The 23,708-nt window shown below is 38.6% G+C and overlaps 1 protein-coding gene across 3 annotated transcripts in view; it reads left to right on the top strand.

Moving 5' to 3' along the window:
- The first annotated feature begins 3,221 nt into the window (after positions 1-3,221).
- Positions 3,222-23,708, top strand: part of TRDMT1 (tRNA aspartic acid methyltransferase 1) — a 29,820-nt gene continuing 9,333 nt past the window's right edge. The window contains exons 1-9 of one of the 3 annotated variants that reach the window (XM_063413090.1): positions 3,299-3,400; positions 10,734-10,891; positions 11,391-11,500; positions 13,115-13,191; positions 14,643-14,714; positions 18,095-18,160; positions 19,595-19,664; positions 20,958-21,041; positions 21,529-21,899. In XM_063413090.1, coding sequence (XP_063269160.1) covers positions 13,154-13,191; positions 14,643-14,714; positions 18,095-18,160; positions 19,595-19,664; positions 20,958-21,041; positions 21,529-21,899 — 701 coding nt within the window. In that variant the 5' untranslated portion in view covers positions 3,299-3,400; positions 10,734-10,891; positions 11,391-11,500; positions 13,115-13,153. The other 2 variants (XM_063413081.1, XM_063413097.1) reach the window with 2 other exon arrangements.

Genomic DNA, 23,708 nt, shown 5'->3' with positions numbered 1-23,708 from the left:
GAGCAGTGAAAATCTTTTCTTCTCATTTTGAGGACAAGATTCCATCGTCCAGTCATATTTTGTAATTTTGCATTTCAGTTGCCAAGTACAATGCAAAATCTTAAAGAAGGGGGTTTTGCATGTTTCGGTGATGTTCTTGTGCAGCATTGCTAATTGTAATCCTAAAGTGGGGGATTTTGCATGTTTCTGTGATGTTATTGTGCAGCATTGCTAGCTGTAACGTTTTCAACAATTCTGAAGCATTTTAAGAAGCGGAAATAACCCAGTGGTTTCGTGTTCCTCTTACCACACATAGCTGTTTCATTGGATGTGTTTGTTGATTACCAAGGTAACCATTTCAGACCAGCATGATTACCTGTATCATACCACTCATCAGAGATGTGGGCAAACTCCAGAAACTTCTGCACTGAGGAAATGCTGCAAGTTGGTAGGAGGCAAGAGTTTTCAAATCTGTCTCAGGGAAAATGCTGATATCACATGCTTATGTCAACAACTTTAAAAATATCATTAAAAGATCAGTTTGCTTAAAATATATTTTTACTATAAATATATTAGAGTCAAGCAAATAGCTGCTTCATCAATGCACTATCATAATTCTGTAGATGTGCCCATTTAGAGTGAGTTAATGTTGTCTTTGAAGAGCCTTTCATTTGTTATTTAAAGCCAACTACATTGTGGAGCCATAATTCATACATGAAACAGCCCATACTTGTGTCCTAAAAAATGCAGAGTCCAGACTTTGGACTTTAACTCTGTTAATAATCTCCTCTGTTAATAAAATCAAATGTTCATGGAGTTTTACAGGAATCTTATCCATTCTATATGCATGGAGAAAAGTAAAAAGGAGCTGTCACAATACTCAAATTTCAGTAAGTCAGAGAGATCCAGTTGGGAAATTTTGCAGACACGTGGCTGCTTTGTGGTCACAAGACAAAGTGAGCAATGTTTAGCCCACCCTATGGCAGTGCCAGCACATTAGCAAGATTTTCTGAGTGAAGTATGAACACTTGCTTTCACAGGGCTCACCCTCTCTCTGCCATTATTCTGAGTTTTCCTGTGAGAAGAAATATATGAGTGGCCATGGATCTCAGCACTTCTCAGCCACTGCCCCTGTCTGAAATAAGCAGCATGCCTTAAATACTATTATGTAAGTTTGGATCCAAAAAATATGGTTACTATTATGATGATACATTTTTAAAGTGAAGAACACTACAAGTAACTGCTTCCAGATTCCCTGTGTTCATTTTGGTTCTTTTCGCAGCTGTCAATAAATAATGAGAACCAAGTTAGGGCAGACACAGTTATACAGAATTATAAAAGTGGCTGCTGCCATTACTTAAAAATGAGCACTCGGGAAATTTTGGTGCTTCCCATTCTTTGCAAGAGGAAGCCAATAAAATCCCAATCTAGTTTATGAATTTCTTTGTTGCCAGAATGGAGGCATGTTGATTATACTCTCCAGCTTACTACACTGGAAGAGGAAGTAGGTGGAGGATTTCCCCTGAGCAGGGTATGTTCTACTGCTACCACCACATCAGAGACATCTCTGCTCCTTTTTCCATCAGACTCCACTTTTCCTATGTATGAATGGCAAAAATACCTTGGAGTCAGGGAAAGGAGAAGGAAAAGCAGGTCTCAGCCCTGTTTTCCTGTCTGATATTAATCACTTCATGTACTGGGCAGCTCCAAATAAATGAACTGCTTTTGGCTGACTAGAGTTTGCTCTCATCACAGTATGTAGCATTGTGTGATCTGTAGGTTACAGGAACAGCAAGACAAGAAACTCAAACTCATTCATTTCTTTACTGATGTCAATAGTCTAGAAGTTGCTTTTTATTTATTTTCACCTTGCATCTATATTTTGAAAGGGTTCTACTAAAGTGTATCTTCCCAGCTGATGACAACCTTGCTCTTTGTAGCACATCTTCATCATCTTGACCAATTTTCTTCAGAGCCTTCAGCATCTTTGTCCCATGAATCTTTTCTCCAGCAAGCATATTTCTCGTTTTGTTGCGCCATGTGATTTCCTTTTCTCAGTTCCCTGTCAACCAGCAATGCAAGAAACCTGCATGCAGCTAGTTGCAATGCCTGTTGCTCTCCTCTGATATCTCAGATGCCGCACTTCCTTTCACAAACCCTAGACTTGGACTTCTTGTTTTATTCACCTGCTTACTTCCATGGCTGACAAATAAAGCAGCAGCCCCAGACTCTGATAATGAAGATCCACAGGTGAATGACAGCATTGTTTTGAAAAAACTGGCACAGACTGATATTTTTACTTTGAAATTTTGTTTCTAATTCCACTGTTTTCCACAGGTGATGCATGCTGTATTTTGGAGGACTGCATTGAAAGGCAGCACATTTATCTCTTCTTTGCCCTCCAGTTTCAGCTAAAAGTTCTTCCCCCACTGCAAGTCAAGAGGTGGGAGCTACTCTGACATGCTGTATGAGGCAGCTTCTAAGGAAAAATAACTGTTCCTTAGACCCACCTTATTTTTGACAGGTTTCTTAAAGGCTCCACAACAATATAAATAAATCAAGAAACTAGTGGAGAAATATGTTCAGGTTTGGTTTTGTTGATTTTTTAATTATTATTTTTTAATGTTTCATCTTCACTTTAGAATCTGAATCTGCAAACTGAGGCATAGGTGAGTGTCTGCTTGACTGGTGGGTAACCCATGTAAGAGTCTGCAAAGTATTTACTCTGGTTGATATACATGCACACACACACGTGTATAATTGTTTAAAATATTAACAACATAAAGGACACTTTGCAGGGGAAACACTGTCATTGAGTAGTCTCTTAATTCTCAATTTAGCAAGAAGCGTTGGGCGGAATTACGGCAGTTTCATCAGGTATTTCATTCTTTCCCGTGCGGGCTTCTCGAAAGCATCACCGTACGCCGCACCCACGGAACGCCCGGGCCCACGGCAGCGTCGAGGCCGCTGGCAGGGGCAGCCCACGGTCGGGGCAGCTCTCAGCCCTCATGAGGACAGGCCCCAGTGCCACCCGCACGGCGCTGCTCTCCCGGGTTCCCCTGACCCCCGGGCAGCGATGGAGGGCAGCGGGTCCCTGCCCGCCCCTCGCTGCCAGGAGGGCGCAGGTGGCGGAGCCGCGCGCAGCAGCCGCCCCACGGACACCTCTGGGCCGGCTGAGCCGGGGCGGCCTCGTCCCGCGGGGCCCATCCCGCCCGTGGTTCCCCGAGCGACCTCCACGGCCTGGCCGCCGCCGCTCCGGGGCAGCGCAGGCCGGGGCGGGCGGGGGAACGAAAGAGCGGCGGAACGGGCGGGCGGCGCTCGGGGAGGCGCCGGGCGGGCCGGCGGGCCGGGCCGAGCATGGCGGCGCTGCGGGTGCTGGAGCTGTACAGCGGCATCGGGGGCATGCACCAGGCCCTCAGAGGTACCGGCGCGTCCCGCGGGGCTCCGTGTGCCTGCCCCGCCGGGACACCCGCCCTCGGCGGCTCCGTCTTCTAGAGGGGACCCCGGCCCTAGAGGGAGGGCGGGCAATGCAGGGTGCCCCTCTTCTCGATGGGGCGGGCAAAGGTGGCTCCTCTTCTCCCATAGCCCCTTCCCCGTCCTGGCGTGTCGGCACCAGGTACCAGAAGCACGTTGGGACAGAAATTAGAGATCTCTGCACCTTGTTTGGCCCAGGCAGCTGCTTCTGGAAAGGCCGTGATTTTGTGTTTGTTATTATGTGCTCTGCGCAATACAGACGCCCCCCGGCAGAGATGGGATGGAGATCACTGAGATGCCCAGGGTGATAACCACGAGCCAGGATTTCCCACTGGCATGCAGTGGACTTGGTTTTCAGAGGCTGTAGTTAGGTGAACAGCTGAGCCATCTTCCAATATGAGCGAATCTGAGCAACTCAGGCTGGCGTAACTTTTTATGAACATGAAAACTGAATATGGAATTTGAGCTGGTATGGACAGGTCACACTAGCCAATCAGCTCAGGTGAGTTTTTGATCTGGTACAAGGAACCCTGGCGCTCAGTTTGCTGAATTGTTACAGCATGGCCTGGGTGACCTTCAGCAGACTCTGTGAACTGGCTTTCCCAAATTAAAAAATGAGTTAAAAACTGTTGATTTCGTTTGTAAATGTAAAGTATCCTGGCCCTTATTACTTTGAAGTCCAGGTTTCAACACACATTAGTATAATTTATGAGAATCACCATAATTTTAACTGTAACTGCAATCCTTCAAGTCTGTCAGTCTTCAGGAGCACTAGCAGAGAGCATTGTAATAAAAACATCAGGTAGAAATTTGTCTTATCTTGCTATTTTTCCAAGGAGCTATGGAATATTAAGAGAGTGCTTACAGAGTGAAATCCATTTAGCATCATTTATTTACTTAAAACACACTCTCAACTGTCAGTGTGGCATTTTTCCTGCTATCCTAGTTTTGATGAATGTGCATATGTGCTTTATTTATAAATATAAATGTAAATGTAAATATACATATAAATATAAATACAAATATAAATAATGCATTTTATTCTATTTATTATATATAAAAATACACAACAAAATTGGTCCCTACATTGTGGTTAGGTACAATGTTTTGAGGATGTATTTTCCTTATTTCCAGAGACATTCTTACAATATTAAGAGGAAAGTATAGCTTTTTCTGGAACTGCAGATTTTGGAGTTTTGTAGACTGAAAAGAGTGTGTTATGCCTTGTATATAGTGTGCATGCTAATGGTAACATGCTGCTTTTCTAGTAATCAGGTTTCTGAAGTGATGGCAAGCTCTCCATGTTTGTTGTGTTGTAGGCAGTTTCCATATTGCCGTAGAAAGCAGACTGGTTCCTGAAAGATAGCCTACACCATGCTTCCTTCATTCTTTGCTGAATTATCAAGATGTATTCTTGCCATAATAATAGATGTCTTGGGGCAGTTCAGTAGTGTGCTGCAATTTTTAGTAAATTACAATGCTAGATGTGATGTCCTGTGAATTCTCACCTGTGACATCACTTGCAACTCAATATATACTTAAAAGGGTGGAAATGTTGGAAATGCCTCATTAGATTTTCAGAATATTGTAAACTTTTATCCAAAAGATACACAGAATTAGTGATGCCCCAGTGGATAGTTACTACACATAAGTCTTGAAACCATGTCACCTAATGGGTGTAGTTTGGAGACTGAAGGATTTAACTAAACCCCTTGTATTATTTCCTGAAAAGGTAAATTTACTTCCACATTTACTGTTTCTGAACTTGCTGAGCACAAATGATTCAATGTCAGTCTTTGGTGTAATTTCTGTTCTTACATGTTTACATTTGAGTGGAGAAATTGCAGTAGGTATGAACAGTGAGACTGAGATTTTTCTGTAGTGGTGTCAGCCAAAGCAGATAAAGGGACTGTAAGTAAGGACATTTAATTTATTATTTCTGTAAATGACCTTATCTAGTTCAAAATGGTCAAGTACCAATTGAAATTTGCCAAGTGAATAGACACAAAGCTATTTGCACTGCAGTTTTTTTTACATTTTCAGTCTGGGTGCTTATGTTTCTGGGAAGCAGATGAGAACTCAGCCCATAAGCATTGTGTTGTGTCAGGAAAGGTCCAAGCCATTCACTTCTAGATGAAAATCTTGTTATAGTCTTGTTAAAAGTAATAGGCAATTTGATTAAAAAGTGTACTACGAAATTTGCACTAAATGAAGTATATATTAACAGGTTATTATATAAAACTGTTTTTGATGAACTGGATTTTGTTTGGGAGCAGAGATATACTTGGGCATTTGATAATTTCTGCTGGTTTTTAAAGTCCTTTAGACATCTGGATTCAGTTTTCTTACACAGTTTATGAAGGAACAAAGTAAAGTCAAGGGGCATTGAAGTGTTTGCTTTTACATGCAAATAAAACAGAAAAGAAGTGAATGTTCCTCTGTAAGTACTTTAATAATGTGTTTCTTATGTTTTTGGCCTGTATGTGTACATGAAACCACGCTGTTTGAAAAGGTCTGTGATCCTATCCACCATTTAGAAATGGGCAGATTGTTCAGCATCTTCCTTTTAAATCATGTATCGAAATATTAGAGGGGTTGTGTGGTTTTTTTCCATATAAATATGAAGTTTGAAAGAAAGGCCTCCATTGTGCCAGTGCTTCCAGAAGCCAGATGCACCACAGAGGAAGATTATGTATAATAATATATTCTCTTGGTATGGTTTCTAGTGAAACTATAAGCCAAGCAAAATAATAGGAGTATGTAGAAGACAGAGGGAGCATTTAGTATTTCAGTGGTAGCATCCCAGGAAAGCCTTGTTCTACAAAAGGGTTGTGAAAAGGGGTCAGTTATGGTTAGTTCAGCTGGTCCAACTTCCTACTTTTTCTGTGAAATTGCCACTGTTTCAATTGGCAAATAGGTATTTGTCAGGAAATCTGATGCTGACTTTTCTACCTTGGTGCCCTTCTTGGCTGTGATCTTCCAAGAACTTAGTTTTATGATAGCTTGCAGGATGAGGGTGTTCGTTGTTTTGGCTGCTGTCACTAACATAGAATGCATTTGGCACCAAAAAGTATGCAATTGGTTTTGGGATTGTCCTTGCCTACAGTAAAAAATAATTGAATTTCCCCATGTTGGTGGAAGTTTATAGTCTCTTGTAAGTGTTTCTGTGAAAGAGCACATAGAAGTTATGAGTACATGGTTTCATAGTTTAATTGTATTCTTTTTGACAGCGAAGGCGAGGTTGTTCCAGAATTTAGGTTTCATTCTAAAGCTGAAAAAGAAAAATCTTGGGGATTGTCTAGCTCTGTGTTGGTACTTTAGCTATAGATAATTCAGCACGTGCAGAATTTCTGGTTTTAGGTTTTGAATAGCTTTATAATAGTATTTTAACATTAAAGACCTGCAAAAAGATACAATTTAGAAGGTTGAGCTCAGTTAAGGTCCGAAATCAGTGAGTCTGTTCATATTCACACTCTTGAAAGACTGAGGCAGCTAAGGGAGGAATGTGCATTTCTTTCTTCTTCCCACCCCATACCCCAAGCCCTTTGGGATTTATAAACATTGATATGTAAGTCATACACACCTAAATCTATGATTTTTTTTTATGTGTGAGTGAATTCATTCTTTATAAAGTGCAGAGTTTCTGCAGTGAAAAATAGTATTTTATTTTTAGAAAATCTATGGGTACAAATTCATTTCCTTAGCAACATTCCATCAAACAAACAGCCCGCTCTTCCTCCTTCCCAACCAAAACAAACTTAAACTGGCCTATTAATTCAGGCAGTTTTCCCATGAAAGATGGATTCCATGTCTCTGCCACAAGCATTTGTAATCTGCCAGGTCCCTGAAAAAAGTCTTGCATAAAACACTAAAGGACGTATTTTAAAAAATATCATAACTTTGCAATGATGAAGATGGCGGTATTTTTCCTCTGCAATTGTTATACTTCAATTTTACAAAGTAAAAACTTCTGTCTCTTGTGCTCTGTCATGCATGTTTGTTTATTTTACTTGTCTCTGTGAATTGCACAGCACAGTAAACTGATGTGTGTATTTACACTGAGCAGAGCTATCGCACCAGGAGAGGCAAAGGAGACAGAACTGACAAGGAGCTTTAGGATTCACTACAATGCAAACCAAAAATATTGCATGTTTGAGCAAATTTTTACACCTAAACTCAATGCTTCTCCAAAATATAGCTCTTTGAAGCACGGGATGGTGCCAGTTGTGCTATAATGTAAGTTTATAAAGTTTATATGGCTTAACATGATCAAATCCTGTACAAACAGAGCAGTGAAAGAAGTTGCTAAGTATCCTGCAGACAGCAAGTATCAGGTTTACTGATAGTCGTGTTGACTGTAGCCATGGACAGTTCAGCCTAATCATTTCAGCCAAGAGCTGCCAACTCAGAAATTAAATCTTTGCTCTCTGTTTTAAAAGGAAACAGGTCTGACAAAACGTGTGACTAATCTTCCCTTTTCCATCTGTTTCCATATACCTGTTAAAATAGATAATTGTTCTGGCTCTATTTTGGAATATGCTGAAATCTACCAAACTGCCCTTGCTATAACCCAGTATATTTCATGTGTTCTGTTGACACTGATGACTCTATTGCAAAAGTACAGTAGTGAATATAAACAGATCTATGTTAATTTTAAAGTCTACAGAAACACATGACAAAGGAATCAATTCTGAAGAGGAAAAGGACAGAAATTTTATTTCTGGCATTTGAAGGTGACACTGTTCAGGTTTACTTTTTCAAATCAGAAGCTAATGCACACACCCTGTCTTTTCTTTGTTTTGAATGCATCACCTTTCAATCCTTACAGCAGTGTCCTTTTCCCTCAAGAATGACAACTCCATAGCTGAAATGGCATTGTGTATTCAATAAAGTAGAGAACTGGGACCCAAAGTGTGATTGCTGCCTCTTTAGGCAGTTTGACTGTTTAAGTAATAGTCAAAGAGCTTCTGTCTAGAGGCTTTAAGCTTTAAGTGTGAAATCAGTACATTACTAATAGGATGATACAAATTTGATTTCACTTACCTTCAGCCAAGGGAGTATATTACAATCTAGTTTGCCTAAAAATGAGTCATAATATCTCCCTCAGTAACTTCCCCATCATGTCTGTGGCTTCCAGTTGAACTATGTCATCTTGCTCAGAAATGAAAAATCTCTGTTCAAAAACTGGTGTTGAGGAATCTTGCAAATCATGTATTCCAGCAGCCTCTTAGTTTCACTTAGGAAATGTGTACTATTTTTTCTTTAGTCTGAATAAAATGATACTGTTTACTACATTGTTGTAATTCTCTTAAATATCTGTGTTCTGAAAATCGGATGTACTTGTTTGAGGGGAATAAAAGAGTCTCCAGAGCTGTGTCTGTTTCTGTGTTGAAGGTCTGCTATGTATTTTGGGGAGTTGATTTAACATCCCACCAAGTCAGCGATTTGTGAGTTGGTTTTGTGCCTTTTGTCAGTGGGAATAGTTAAACACAGTCTTGATTCTGTTTTCCTTAGATTCTGCTTTCAGGCTTTTTTTATGATGCATTCCTTATAGTAATGTTCAAGTAGTAAATGTAATTGCTGTAGAATTGCTGTAGAAAAGCAGCATATCACAGTTTGACATAAAGTTATTTAACTTTCAGGAGAAGTTCTTTAAAAATGTTGCATTTTCACATTGTTTGAAATTTACACAAGCTTCTCTTTGTTAGGGTGGATGTGTGAGAGCTGCTTGTCTGCTCCTGCTCCTTCATGCGTTTCCAGGGCATTTCCACACAAATATGCTTAATCAGCTTTTAGAGGGAGTTCTGTAACAGGAATTCCCAAGTGAGCTGCAACTTTTAAATGAAAAGGAGGAGAAGCTTTGAAAAAGTTATCAGGTCTTTGAATTAGGAAGAGAGGGTCTCAGGTGGAATACTGCAGGAAAAGTCCCTGTCCTTTTTCCATGCTGGTTTACATCACTGGTTTAGACTGAACATTGTATTGCAGGGAGATTGCAGCTCTGTGCTGTCTTCCAGCACCTCCAGGCTTTGGGGCCTGTGAAGTCCTCAGCAGTTCTTTTTTCTTGTATGTACACAGGGAGGTATTGGATGGATGGCAGTAAAAAAGGAGTGTCTGTGTCATGAGTTGTGAGAGCACACTGCTTGCCTTCCCATTGCCCTTTTAAAACTATATGCTAATTTAGATAATGATTTGAGGGTGTTGATTTTTTAAATGTTATTTTTCTTCTGGAGTACCTGGAAAACACAGTAAGGGTTAGCTTGTTGGGACAATGTGTTTTAAGAATTGAAGGAGTAAGTGGGAAAAGCAGTCTCTTTGACAGTATTGGAAGTTTGTTCCTGTTACTTACATGCTGCAGCTTTGTTTTAGAAAGATGAAAGTGTTGTTTTTTGAATACGTTTGTACATTGAGACATTCATCCAGCTTCTTTTCACGCTAGGTGTCAGTGTTAACATACCTGTTCTGTAATCTCAGGTGTAGTCATTCTATTGTCCTTGTGGATACACCTGTGTTTAGTTCTCAGTTACAACTTGTGGTCAAAAGGTCAAGACAGTAATGGCAAATAATGGGTAAGGGTATGTTGACCCTTAATGGTCTGTAAGTATTTATCTTGTGAAAATCCTTATCTTTTTGCCCTCAATATCACCAAGTAAACCTGGAAGAACTCGCTTGGTCCTTGTTAAAATGTCTGCTACAATCTTTTCAATACCCAGGTTTCTCTTTCATCTTAGTTTTGACTAAGGTAGCCTTGAAAACCTGAAAGATAGTAGATGGATGGTAACTGCATTATTCAAAATTAAATCCACTGGGATCATCCCAGCTGTGCTTTCATCTTCTCAGACTGTAAATAATTAGCTGACTAGCAGTAATTCATATGGTGTCTCATAAGGTCATTTGTTAATGTGTTACTTGAGCATATTGTGAGATTATTCAAAGGCATGTGGCCTTGTTTCTTTTGGTTTACAAAAGTTTTTTTTTTTTTTTTTTTAATTGCTTTTGTTTCATCTGAGGCTTTGTAATGACCATAATGTAAATATCCCGGTGGTTGATGCTGATCTCGGGTAGCTGGAGGTAGGGTCACTCCTCTGCCTGCAGCTGTGACAGTAACCACAGCCCATCTTCCTGGATAAAAAGACTCAGTAAAGGTATTGTGTTTAGTAATAACAAAAGTGTGACATGATGACCAAAGGAGTAAACACTGCTCTTTTTATCTCTTTAGCTTCTGTAGAACCTATTCGTCTCTACTCTGTAAATTAACAGTTGTTTATTTACATTCTTTGTAGTGTATTTTTGTTTCAGGGTTTTAGCTGTGGATTTGTTACACTGTCCTCTCTTCAATAACACCTCTCTCCAAGAGAGGAGAAGCTGCCAAGTTTGGTATTTTGGGACCTTTAACAAAGGAGGCAGCAGTTGAGTTTGAGGCCTAAGGCTTTACTGAAATGTAAGCACAAATGTTTTTCAGGCAACTTAAAAGTTTTATTGGAAGAGTAGACATACGTCAAAGATATTGGTGCTATGTTTTTATAATAAGAAGTAGTAAACCTCTCAAGTAACACACTTATTTCTTGTGAGTTGTCAGAGGATAAGGCAGTGGCAGTGGGGCTTGGCAGGTTGACTTGGGATTCCTGTAGCCAGGGAACTTGCTGGCCACAGAGACCTGCACAGAGCTGGAAATGTAATAGAGGTGCACCCTGTTTGGAATTTTTTTATCTACTAATTAGGTGCACGGTTAGCTGCCATTTTTGGATCTATAAAGAAGGGAAGTATTGCCCAGATGATTAGAAAAACCATGTGTTTTTTATACAGAGTTTCAAAGACAACACAGCAGAATTTGACTGTGTAATTTGCCTTTTGAGTTTGAGCAATTCTGTAACACAAATACATTTTTGTAAGAGTAGTAAAGAGAAGCTAAAGTTTTCAAATTGTTGTTTTAATTTTAGAAAGCTGCACATATGCAGAAGTTGTAGCTGCTGTTGATGTGAACACTCTTGCCAATGATGTTTATAAGCATAACTTTCCCAGCACGCCATTATGGGCAAAGACTATTGAGGTGAGTAACTAATGTGTTTTTTACTGTAGTCTGGCATTTGTAAGATATAAGCTGTTTTCACTGTCTTTATTAGTAACAAGACAAACAAAAAGCTTTGTGTTATTATGAATAAAGCAGTTTTACAATAACTTTGATTGCTTGTGCTATGGTCACTTGTTGAAATAAGAGGGATATTCTTGCTGCAGGCTTCTTTTTAAAGTCTTGCCTTCTGCATCAAGAAAGGTTATATAAATGTCAAGAGGAATGCTTACCACCAGTAAAGGAATGTAAAAAATCATATTTTTAGATTAAAAAAAATATTTTCATGTACTTTGAAAAATTTTAATTAAGTTACTTGGGAGCATGCCTTTGTTTTGCAGTTATAGTTGGGCTCAGAGAAACACAACAAATTATACTGGATTGAACCCTCTTGAATCTTTTTTAATGGGCTCAATAGATAAAATGTTTATTATCTGGAATTCTGTTACTTGCCAAATTATTTGAAAAATAACTAAGTAAAATTGGATTTTGTTTTAATAAATGAGAGGCAAGGTAGGCATGGAGTTTTGCTTGGACAGAGTTAGAAATTACCGTATACTTCTTAATCTTTCACGGTTTTACAACATGACGGTAAAAGATACTGTGTCTGTTTTAAGACACCACCTTAAGTAAGAGTTAAATAGGTGGCTAAAGGTTAAATGCTTATTCAGCTCTCAATAATAACTGTCTAAATGATGGTTTATAGTTTTATAATGGAAAAAGAAGAAGAATCCTTGCCTGTGTCATTTTATAGTAGACAAGAGCAGATTATTAGAGTTGGTAAAACCTTCTTCAAATATAATGGAAAAAATATCAGCTTTTTTCTAGTTTTCTGAGGGTAGTTATGTTACATTTGCTGTACAGATATCCCTCAGAATATGTAAGGAGTGATTTCTTTGTCCAAGTCATAGTTACTTGATCACTGTCCTTCTTTCCTCCTGCTCCCTTAATGTGTTGACCTTCTGGTGAAAATTTAGTTTAGAGGAATTTCTACCTGTGTGATTGATTCCAACCACAGACCTAATTCTTTCTTTTCTGAACAGAATTGTCTTTGTAGAGGAGAATTTCAGCCATGCAATATCTCTGACTAATGTTTATAGGGTAAAAACTATGAAATAAACTTTATAGGGTGCCTTGCCAGTAACCCCCGAAGAGCTAAAACCCATAGGTTGGATCTGTAAAAATTATCATATTTACACTTTTCTTCTCAGAGGTTTTTACACATATTTTGAGTATGTGAACACTGGTTTTGATGTACAAAGACTTCATTTCTGAATAATGATAGTTTATTTTGGGGAGAAATAACAGGTCAGTATCTAAAAGGTACTGAAGGAACCACTAAACACCTCAATGAATAAGCAGATACAAACCTTAAGATTATGTGTAAATGATAACCTTATTAGTGTTTGATTTTATATTCAGAGCATATTTACATTTTATGGTTTGCCAAGGTAGAAAAGATTTTGAGATTACTAGGTCAAATGAGAGATTAGGTACAGAGAAAGTAAGTGGGGTAGTTTGATCTGAAAGATGACTTGAGAATTTCATACAGTTTACAACACTCAACATTTTTCTATTTTTTTTTCCTGTTTTCAGGGCATAACACTGAAAGAATTTGACCGACTATCTTTTGATATGATTTTGATGAGTCCTCCCTGTCAGCCGTTTACAAGGTAGGTACAGCACACTTGGGGAAAAAAGTGCAGTTATTGCACTATACACGGTCAAAGGAGAAATGTTATCAAAAGTGACATTATGTGTGGGTGATCTGTGTATCTTTCTCTTCCTGAGATATGTTGTAGCTCTGTTCACCATGATGAAAGAAATGCAGCACTTTGCACCTTGTTGATCACATTTCTTGCATATGTATATATTAATTCAGTTTAAGTTAAGTAAGCTTCTTACAGCACAAATGTTGTGCACTGTATTATTTCTCTAATAGTGAAATTTAGTGTTTAGGAGTGCTGTCTTTCCTTTTAGATATCAATCTAATATTTTCCTGGGCCAACTCCAGAAGGAGGATTGGAATTTCTCAGTTCTGCCTGAGACTCAAAAGTGTAATGTGGTTTTATTTCTACTTTGAAAATTGCACATACACAGACAGATAGTTTATTCTGAGGAATATTTCTATTTTAGCCAAGATGGGAAGGTTTATGGCTTTGAAATGATTTTGTGGATGATAAAGAGGAGTATCTTACTGATTTAAGGACTGCGTTTACTGAGATGTTTTTGGTCAGATTAATTTGTAACTCGTATCATTTGACAGCAGTGACTGGTGGGAAAAGATTCTAGTTACTGCACTCATGCAAAGTAGTAGCTTCTTGAAAAAAAATCTGTTGATGGTGATAATACTGATTGTATAAGAAAGTGTATCTCATTGAATGTCCTAAGATTGAAAAGAAATCCCTGTAAAGTGGTGCTGATCTATAAAAATGAATTAGTGCAAACCTGTGATGCATATAGATACATTTCAGATTTTTTTCTTTACAATATAGTGAGAAGAAAAATCTATGTATGACTGATTAATTTAGATACATGCTAAAACTCTTCTACAAAGCTTTTATTCTTTTTTTATGACCTAATACAAGTACAAGCTAGGAAAACACAGGCCTGGAATCATTATAATTTTTGTAACCCATATAATCTTTCCATTTTAGTGTTACAAAATTGGTTCCAAAGTTATTCACGTGGGGCTCAATCCTGCTAAATGGTGAACAATGAGGCTTTAATTCATAGAAATAATTTAATATATTCAGTGCAAAATAGCAGGGTATTCCCAGAAACCCAGTGGGGTTTTTTTGTTCATTCAGAGCCAAGTATGTTCAAAGACTTCGCTGGACAAGACCAGAATGCTAAAGGCTTTGCAGCCTGGGGAGTGATTTCATTACTGAATGCTTCAGTTTTAACCTTGCTGTGAGCTCATGGATTCCAAGGGCAGACTTTTATTCCTTAGAGCATCTCTCAGGACACTGCCTCTGTGAGCAGGTCCTCCTGTCTGTATATGATGCTTTTGCAGAATCGCCTTTCAAAACTCAAAGCAAAGTGTGAGCATTCTGTAGAAAAATGTAACCCAAATGTCAGTCTGCTCTGAGTAATACACCAATGTTTCTTTATTCTTTCTTAGAATTGGCCTGCAAGGTGATGTGTCTGATCCACGGACAAAGAGCTTTCTCTATATCCTTGATATTCTCCCAAGGTATAAATGAATGCTACCTCCATTGTAAAGCCCTTTTGTAACTAGGCTTTGTTGTAACTGGGTCTTCTGATTTCAGTGGGCCAAGACATCTGTAATGTTTTAGAGGGATACTTCTAGTGTTGTGATGTATCCTGTGTTTGATTTCACATAATCATATGTAACTTACAAATATTTGTATTTTACTAATGCTCACCTCATTGTTGCTCTTTATGCTTTCATTGCCTGGTTTCCTTTTCATTGCATGTCTTTAAACTGTGCCTAGATGAGAAATGAGAGGAAAGAGTTCTTTTCAGTTCAACATCAAATTTGCATTGATTTTACATAGAAGCAGGAGTAGATAATATAATAGTTTGTCTGTTGGTCTCATGGAAACATGAAAAGTTTTGAAAATATTGGGTAACAAAAGCTTAGAGTGAACATATAGTTATCTTTGGAAGAGGTACCATTTGAAAGTTGGTTTAAATATGTTATTGACTGTACAATGCAATGCATCTTGTAACCTCTTCCATTCTTTCTTAAAGTCTCTGTTCTTTTTGATGCTGCTTCTAGATATCTTGGGGCAGATTGTGTATTTTTGGTTTATAGTGCAATCTCTTGTTTGAGTAGTAATACTAAAGACTTCAAATAGCACTGCATTGTCTGAACAGTGTCCTTGTCTTTGTATTCATCTGTCATTTTTGCTTGCTCAGATCTCAGTTCCTAATGAAACAGCCATACTTTGGCAGTCTTGATTCAGCTGAAGACTAGGAAAACTGTTCCCTATATATTCCTCCATTTGTTCATCTTGCTGTCAGGATTGGGGAAGGACAGATGAATCTTTGGTGTCTCTTTTACTCTTTCTTTTTTTTTTTTTAATGAATGCTTTCAACACAGAAGGAAGCCAGTACCAAAATGCCTTTCTTTCAAACTGGTGTTAGCACTGGCAGAAAAGGGTCTTGATCTTTGTTTGAGAAACTTCATGCAGCCAACAACATTAAATGGAACTGTGTCTTTGCACTTGTCATGAGCAGAGACAGAACAATGACACAGAAGGGCTGAGTGGTTTACAGGGCCATACATAAGAAATCTGTGGCAGAGAACACAGAACAAAACACAGATTCTGTAGCCTACTAAGGTAGACAATTCCTAGGTAAAAATAATAATTATTACGACTTCCCTGTTTCTGTCAGAGATACAAAATTAGGGAGAAAACTTGAGTTGTTTAGAAGTTGCAAAGCATGTCTTTCATGGAACAAGAAGTGTAACAGAGGTTTCCAGCTGATGTGTTACAATGATAAATAAAACCTGGCAGGTACTGAGTAAGTTAATAATTTGTCAGAATAATAGTACCTTCCATCCCTTAAAGGCATCGTGACCTGGGGATTCCTTTCCTCTAAACTGAGACATGGTTAAGAGGCTGGCTGCTTTTGGGCATTATAGTGCATTAGTAAGGAAATACTGCTTCCCAGTTGCTGTGGGCTTAGCTGGATAAATGGCAGAAGCTTTTCCTTCTCAAAACCAAAGCTTTAGACACTCCAGGGCCTATGTGTTTATCATGACGATGCAAAGGACCTGGGCTTGGCTGTCTCACTTTTATCTCAACACCCCAGGAGACACTGCTAATGTCCCTTATCTCCTTGGGGAGGGTTCTTGAAGCAGCACCTACTCTAAGTAGTCACTAGAAGGTTCAACATGATGGCTTCTGTAGAATTTCTCAGTTCTGGGGGATTTGTGTTTTACTAAGATAGCGCTTATGTGTTTTTTGAATATGATACATTTGTGAGACATTGAGTATGGAGTAGTTCAGCCCCAAAAAAGGAAATTCTTAATACAGGAATTATGCCTTTACATTCCAAATTGATATGGTATGCATGCAGTTTTAGGAAAGTGTGAAATAATTTCTCATCCCTTGGATGTACTTACCTTTTGTTCAGCCTTTTATAATGAAATATTGCTGAAATGAGGCTCAGAGGTAGTCTGGGATGACAAATATTAGAGACAATGGAAAGGACAACTTCAAGATCTGGAAAGACCTGGGAAATCCTTGGAGCATCCAGCCAGCAAACAAAGTCCAACCCAAATGGTCCAGATACTGTCTGTTTATTGTGTCCAAGCCATAACCTGGCAAAGTCCAATGCTAAAACATCAAAGTACTGCTTTTACAGAAACATTTTTAATGTTAATACCTGCCAAGTAATTAACACTTCCTCTTTTGTACAATAATTACTTGCCTTGTGATCTGTTGATCCCTTACAAGTGCTTGCATTTCATACTGTGCTCTGGATTCATTGCTAAAAAAGAAGTTTTATAGTAGTCAATGATGATGAGTGTGGGTAGACATACTAGCAGATATATTCTCCATTCCTCTGCAAGGAATTTGGCTGCTGCTGCCTTTTTCAGCTTAGTATTATTTTTCAGTATTCATTTTAATATATATTAAATTTGGTATAGTTTCTTGTAAGTTTTCTAGTTTCTTGTGAGAGGCATTGGTTCTTTTAATTCGTGGGATGTCTTTAATTGGTGGTAATTAAAAATGTGCTGAAACAAATTCTGCTGTGATTTGTTCCAATGGAGGTCCAGAGCCACTAACTTCAATAAGCATGAAGCTGCTGTCTGGGGGCATTAATATCCTACTTCTGTATGTTGTTCTGAGATCCCAGTGTGTGACAGACGTTCTGTGTCTACACTGGCCTTACTACAGTGCTACAGAATGTTCCCAGAGACTTGAATCTCAATCTTCTATGCTTCTAAATTGTTGGAACAGTCCCTGGCACAGTTTGGGCATGTTCATTTCTCCAGAGATTTAATATGCTGGTTTTGGAATGTGCCTATTTCCAGACCTTTGCACTGATCTTGTTAAAGCTGACACCCCTCTTTTCCCCATCAAAATAAAAAAGTCAAGTTTAGAAAATTGAAAATATCTGCAGTTTGAACTCTAAATATGATGTGTTTCTTGAATCAGTTAAATGAATACTGGTTCTGATGTGTTACCAGTAAGGTTTATGTGACATTTTGACATTGATTTCAGGTACAAGCACTTGAAAACAACAGTTTTATGGCTAAGTAGCAACGATGTTCCCCCAACGGTTATATTTCCTGTTATACACTGAATCTGTTGCATAATATTATTGTGCTTTAGGAAATGAACAGTGATAAACATTTTCAAAAGTACATGCATAGAGTACAAGAGGGTACAACTGTTCATCCAAGCATAGGTGGGCTTTGTGGTTTTTACCAGCAGTCCACATTTTTAATCCAGTTGTTTTTTGAAGGATACTAAACTTTAACAGCTAGCATGATGTGGAAACACTTTGATCTTTCTGCTAGCTAAACAGATCTGTGGATGAATATAATGTACTTTACACCTTGGTACTCTGATTTGCTTTTTGTTTTCCCTGTAGGCTTCAGAAGCTTCCAAAATACCTACTTTTAGAAAATGTTAAAGGATTTGAATCCTCTTCTGCAAGGTAAATCTTACTAAAATATGCAGGTTTTAGTTTGCAAAAAGGATATATTCTTTAGAAGGACAAGGGATTTGTAGAAGGGGTTTTTATTTCCTAGAATTGGAGTTAACAAAACAGCTTGAGACGGGACAGGAATTAAAATTTTAGGTTGTGAAAAGAACTTTCTAGACAACTTGTTATGTCTCTAAGTGGATAAAATACAACAGTATTTTATTTTTCATTTTAGTTGATGAGTATTTGATTTGATGGCCATGTTTTCTTTAGAAAAGGTCAGAAATAGTTTTCAAAGAAAAATAACAATAGGTGTAACACTCAGAGGTTCCAGGGCCTTGTGCATGACAGGATCCCATGGCATCTTGTGTTATGGTTACAGAACAGTCTAGGGGCTTTCTTGAGTACTTTTGTCGATAGTAGATTATCCCTGGTTCAAGGGATACCATCCAGAGATACTGTAAGAAAGTCGTATTCAGTCTTGGTCTGAAATGTGGAAGAGGAAAGGTGTCCCTACAGTTACCTAATGACAGCAGGAGCACTCTTCTCTTCTCTCTTGTGACCAAAGCAGGAGAGAGTTGCAATCTTCATTCTCAATTCTTGCTGGAATAGAGTGAGATCGTTCCATGCACTGCATATCATGCTCTTAGTGAATACGGCAGGCAGCAGGGAGACGTGCTCAGATCTCCCACTGGTTCAGTGTTCATGGTCCTGTCTTGTACAGCCTGGGATTCCCTAGGCTGTGCCTTGCTGGCCAGTGCTGGGACAAGCTGTACTTCAGAAAACACCCACTTAGGACATTCGTTTTCTCAGTGACAGCTCACAGTCAGTGGGATGCAGTCTCACATAAAATGCTGGGTACAGGTCACAGCTCCTGCCTTTTGTATAGTTCCAGCCTAGTGCAGTCTGCATGGAATACAGAAGAAAAGTATTTTTAAGATTATTTCCTTTGCAGTCTTTTTCCGTTGTTTATAAAGCACAGTTCCACCTCACTTTTATAATCAAAGCCACTGAGATTTGTCATCCCTCGATTTAGCCTTTTTGTTAGGCTTAGCTGGTGCTGTGTATTTGAGCAGAAGGAAGTAGTGAGCTATTTGTAGTGGTTTTAATCTCCTGTTTTATGATTTCCAATAAAGAGAGTATCTTGCCCTCTGATTACTTTCCTTGTTGATGTATTACAATTACTCTCCTAGAGCTGGGATCTTTTTTGAAGAGGCATTTACACTGTAGTGAGAGTGAGGTGCCTCTGAATGTATAAGTCTCTAACACTGAACTTCATATGTTGTTTCTCAAGTTCAGAAGTGAATGACATTAATAATTTGCTGTCCAGTTATTTCAATGAATGCTTTGGTAAATATGATATTGAATTTAATCTGTCTTTATTTAGGATTAAAAAAAGGGGATAAGACTATGTGAAGGGAGTAATTACTTTTTGATTCCTTTCAGAAATGAACTTTTGCAAACACTAGCAACATGTGGATTTAAATATCAGGAATTTCTCTTGTCTCCAACCTGTGTGAGTACTAAATTTGCTCTAATATTATTTAATAGTTCAAAGTGCACTGAGTCCAAGAACACTTGAAAATTTTCTTTTGTATTAGAAAAGAGAGTCATGCCCAAAGCTGAAGACACACTTGAATGAGAAAACCAACTGACACGACTTCTGATTTCTCATAGTGGCATAACTGTATTGCTGTTTGTGTTCAGATCCCAGTCCCATACTGCTTTGCTGGCATTTCATATTTTTAAGAAGGCATGAATTTACACTGTAACCAGGAAGGTGGTTTTCCCTGCAGGAGCCTCATTGCTTCAGAAGTGCTGTGCCTTTGGATTTCCCAGCACAGAAAATGTGACTGTTTCTTGTGGGAGGAGGAGCTTTGTTTCCATGTTACCCTGGCAACTCAAAAAAAGTTTGAGAGAGATTTCAGATTGTGCAAGACTAACTGGAATCAGTGAAGTACCATAAATATTTGAGAGAAGCTAATAGAGTGTAGCTTGAAAACCAATTGTGGTAGATTTATTTAATCGTTAGGTGTTTTATAATTCCTTGTTTAAAGAGGCAAAAAGAGACTTTTTTGCTTTTAACAAAAAACAGATAGTACCTGTCCCAAGAAATCATGAGGCATGTAAATTTTTCTTCTTGCATCACATAAAATTTTGTTTATATTCATATTAATTTACACAGAAGTCAAAACTATGAGGTACAAAGATTAATTGCTTGCTTGTAAGTACCTAGATATGGAAGTTACAAGTGTGTAGGTGTTATTGACTAATACCTAGAGAATACCCTGGAAAAAAGGAGGCTTCAGGGTGGCCTAATTGCAGCCTTCCAGTACTTGATGGGAGACTACAAGAATGACAGAGAGGGACTTTTTACAAGAGTCTGTAGTGACAGGACAAGGGGGAATGGATTCAAACTTGAAGAGTAGTTTTAGATTAGAATCAGGAGGTAGTTCTTTGTGATGAGGATGGTTAGGCACTGGATTGGGTTGCTCAGAGAAGTTGTAGATGCCCCAGCCCTGGAAGTGTTCAAGGCCAGGTTGGATTGGGCTCGGAGCAACCTGGTCTAGTGGAAGGTGTCTCTGCCCATGGCAGGGGACTTGGAACTAGGTGACCTGCAAAGTCCCTTCCAACACAAACCATTTTATGAATCTCTGATTCTGTGAATGCTGATATCTCTGAAGTCACAAAATATATTAGTATCTCATAGTCCTGTTACTGTGTGTAATGGCAGATAGCTTGTATGATATTATAGACCATTTTTTCTCTACTATCACATGGACTAAAGGCTCCTGAATTTTGATTACAGCTTGGCATTCCAAATTCTAGGCTGCGGTATTTTCTAATTGCGAAGCTTCACGAAGAACCATTTTCCTTTCAAGCTCCTGGTCAAGTGAGTCTATTCGTATTACTTGAATTTGTTTCATTTCATGAAGATTGAGAATTAAATTTTCAATGTAGTGGTGTGTGTTGATGATTGAGAAGAAATGATTCCAACAGAAAAGTTAAAGTCTGTCCTTTTTTCAGCCTGGATATCGAGCTTTGTAAGGACTGATGTGCATGTCTGTGCCTTAGGTGTCTTTAATGAGTTGGGAGATGTATTTTCTAGCCTGATAGTGGGGTCATACTGCTACATTATTTACACACTTGAAAAGGTCATTTTGCAAAGGCAGTTATTGGAGGTTGTTCTGACATCATTGCCAATAGGTCAGCTAATCTCGATGCTGCTGCTTTTGAAATCTTCATGAAAATAAGATCTAAAGGTTACTTGCTTTATTCTGAGGATCTCTGAAGGAATTCTTATTCACTGTATGGTTGGCTGTCAAGTTGTTTATTAAATACAGTTCTTTAATTTTGTTTTCATCACAATTTCCTCTTAGATATTGACAAGATTCCCAGATCAGGGTCCAGAAGATTTACTCCAGGAAAAAGTCGCTGACAAAGTGGTAGAAACCAGTTCTTCTTTGTCCTCTGAGGAAAAGCATCTGGATCCAAACATTGGTCCAGATTGCAGCAGTAAGAAGAGTTTACCAAAAGGAGCCTTTCTATTTAAGCTTGAAACAGTAGAAGAAATGGAAAGGAAACATAATCAGGATAATGATTCCTCTATTCAAATGCTAAAAGACTTCTTGGAAGAGGAAAATAAAGAAATGAGTCAGTATTTCTTACCACCCAAGTCCTTACTGCGCTATGCTTTCTTGTTGGACATTGTTAAACCCACCTGCCGGAGATCCACGTGCTTTACAAAAGGGTAGGTTGCCAAGAAAATGTCGTGCTAAATCATGTCCTGAAATTTTAAGTATGTTTTCTCGCTTGCGTCCTGAAAAATCACAGAGAGGTGTTTCATCAAAAAATCCCAGGCCTTTGAAAGAAATCTTATGTCCTGTGCTTGCTGGTCCAGTGGAGTGCCCACATGAGAATCTGTCTGGCAGAACATCATGTGCCCACTCCAAAAAGGCATTCACAAAAGACAGTTGCCATTTGTTGTTGACCTTCACAGAAGCTTAATTACCCCTGCGGAAATATAGTTCCAGTAGACTGCTATAGTGCTGATTCATTAATGAATTTCTTTATATTGCTCAATGAAGTTACAAAGTGTCATGCATGACAGATCCATTCCTCATTAAATCTGTCTCCACTGTACATTTTATTGATTTCTTGGATTTTTCAGCTATGTAGATCAGAATAGCTGTGGATTGTCGTGAAACCAGTTAGGTTGCTGCATTACAAATCATATTTGATGGAGTAGAACATCAGTGCTTTTCTGCCTAGTAGGTTTCTGACTTGTACTTTGTAATTTTAAGTTTGACTTCTAGAAGTTGGTAAGTGTTCTGAAACTCTGTGGACAACTGGTGAGGAGCTTTTCCACTGAATGCATTTGTATTGAAACATTCCAGTAGCAGCCTTCAAATTTGTGGGAATTTTTAGTAAGGATAATTTTTTCTAATTGGGTTGGTTTTTTGAATTTGCTGAGTGTTTCAGTAAAATGGTTTGGATAATGAGCTAACTGCAACTTTTTTTTGAATTAATTAATGCCAGATTGACAGAATTCCTGCAGATTTTTTTGATTTTTAACTTTTAGATAATAAGAAGAAAAAGAATTTCAGAAGTTTGAAATTAGTGCAATAGGGAAGGCCTTCACTCAGCTCTCATTGATATATATGTATGTGCCTTTTCTGCCCTCACTCTCTTGAGTTGAGAGGGAGTCAGCATCTCGTGAAATCTCTTTCTTAACTAGAATAGTCAAAAAACCCCTTAGCCAGAATGGTGCCTGATGTGTCTTACGTATGCCTTAAGTGTCTTCGAACATAATTGGCCACTTATGGTTTCACTAGAATACATTATGGCAGTTTGTGGTCATGTTTATCAAAATCACGCTGAAGGAGGCTCCTGAGTAGTTAATATCAAGTCTCTGTGACCACATAGTGGTGGGGAATCTGACACCAGGGGAACGTGACTCTTGTCCCTGTGCTGATGTGGAGGTACTTGCGGTGGCAGTTCTGTCTGATTTACCATCTTTGTTCTGTTTTTCAAGAGCCTTTGGGAAGGAAGGTTGCCAGCATGGTTCTCAGTGTAATCATCTCATTTACAGCTCTGCATTAAGAGAAGGTTTATAATCACATCTCATTAAATTCACTTTCTGAGGCCAAGAATAAGTCCTGGCTGTATCTGTTCTAGAAGTTCCGTTTTTATGTTTTTCTGAAGTATAAGATCTAGGAAAAAGACCCCTGAATGGGGTGGAACAGCACTCCAGGTTGTACAGAGAATCCCTGTGCTGCTGTGCCTGTCTGATGTCGTTCTTGTAAATCACACTGACCATTAGCTTTAGAGTGGGAGAAAAAAAATCCCTTTTTCTCTTTGGTTTTCAGGTATTTCTTGCAAGGTTCATGTGATGGAAATAATCTGGGTATGCTTTCTCTAGTCCTTGCTAATTCAGGGACTTCAAATGCTGACAGTTGATCAGTGATCTTTGCTATACCAGTATGTCTTTTGAAAGGCTTTGGTGGAGTATACAGCAAAATGTAATGTGTGGGAGGTCAAGGAGGTAATTCTGTGTGCA

This window comes from Prinia subflava, chromosome 1, assembly GCF_021018805.1.
Source record: "Prinia subflava isolate CZ2003 ecotype Zambia chromosome 1, Cam_Psub_1.2, whole genome shotgun sequence".
In the NCBI taxonomy this organism is placed as follows: Eukaryota; Metazoa; Chordata; class Aves; order Passeriformes; family Cisticolidae; genus Prinia; species Prinia subflava.
This window is presented reverse-complemented; position numbering and strand designations above follow the sequence as displayed.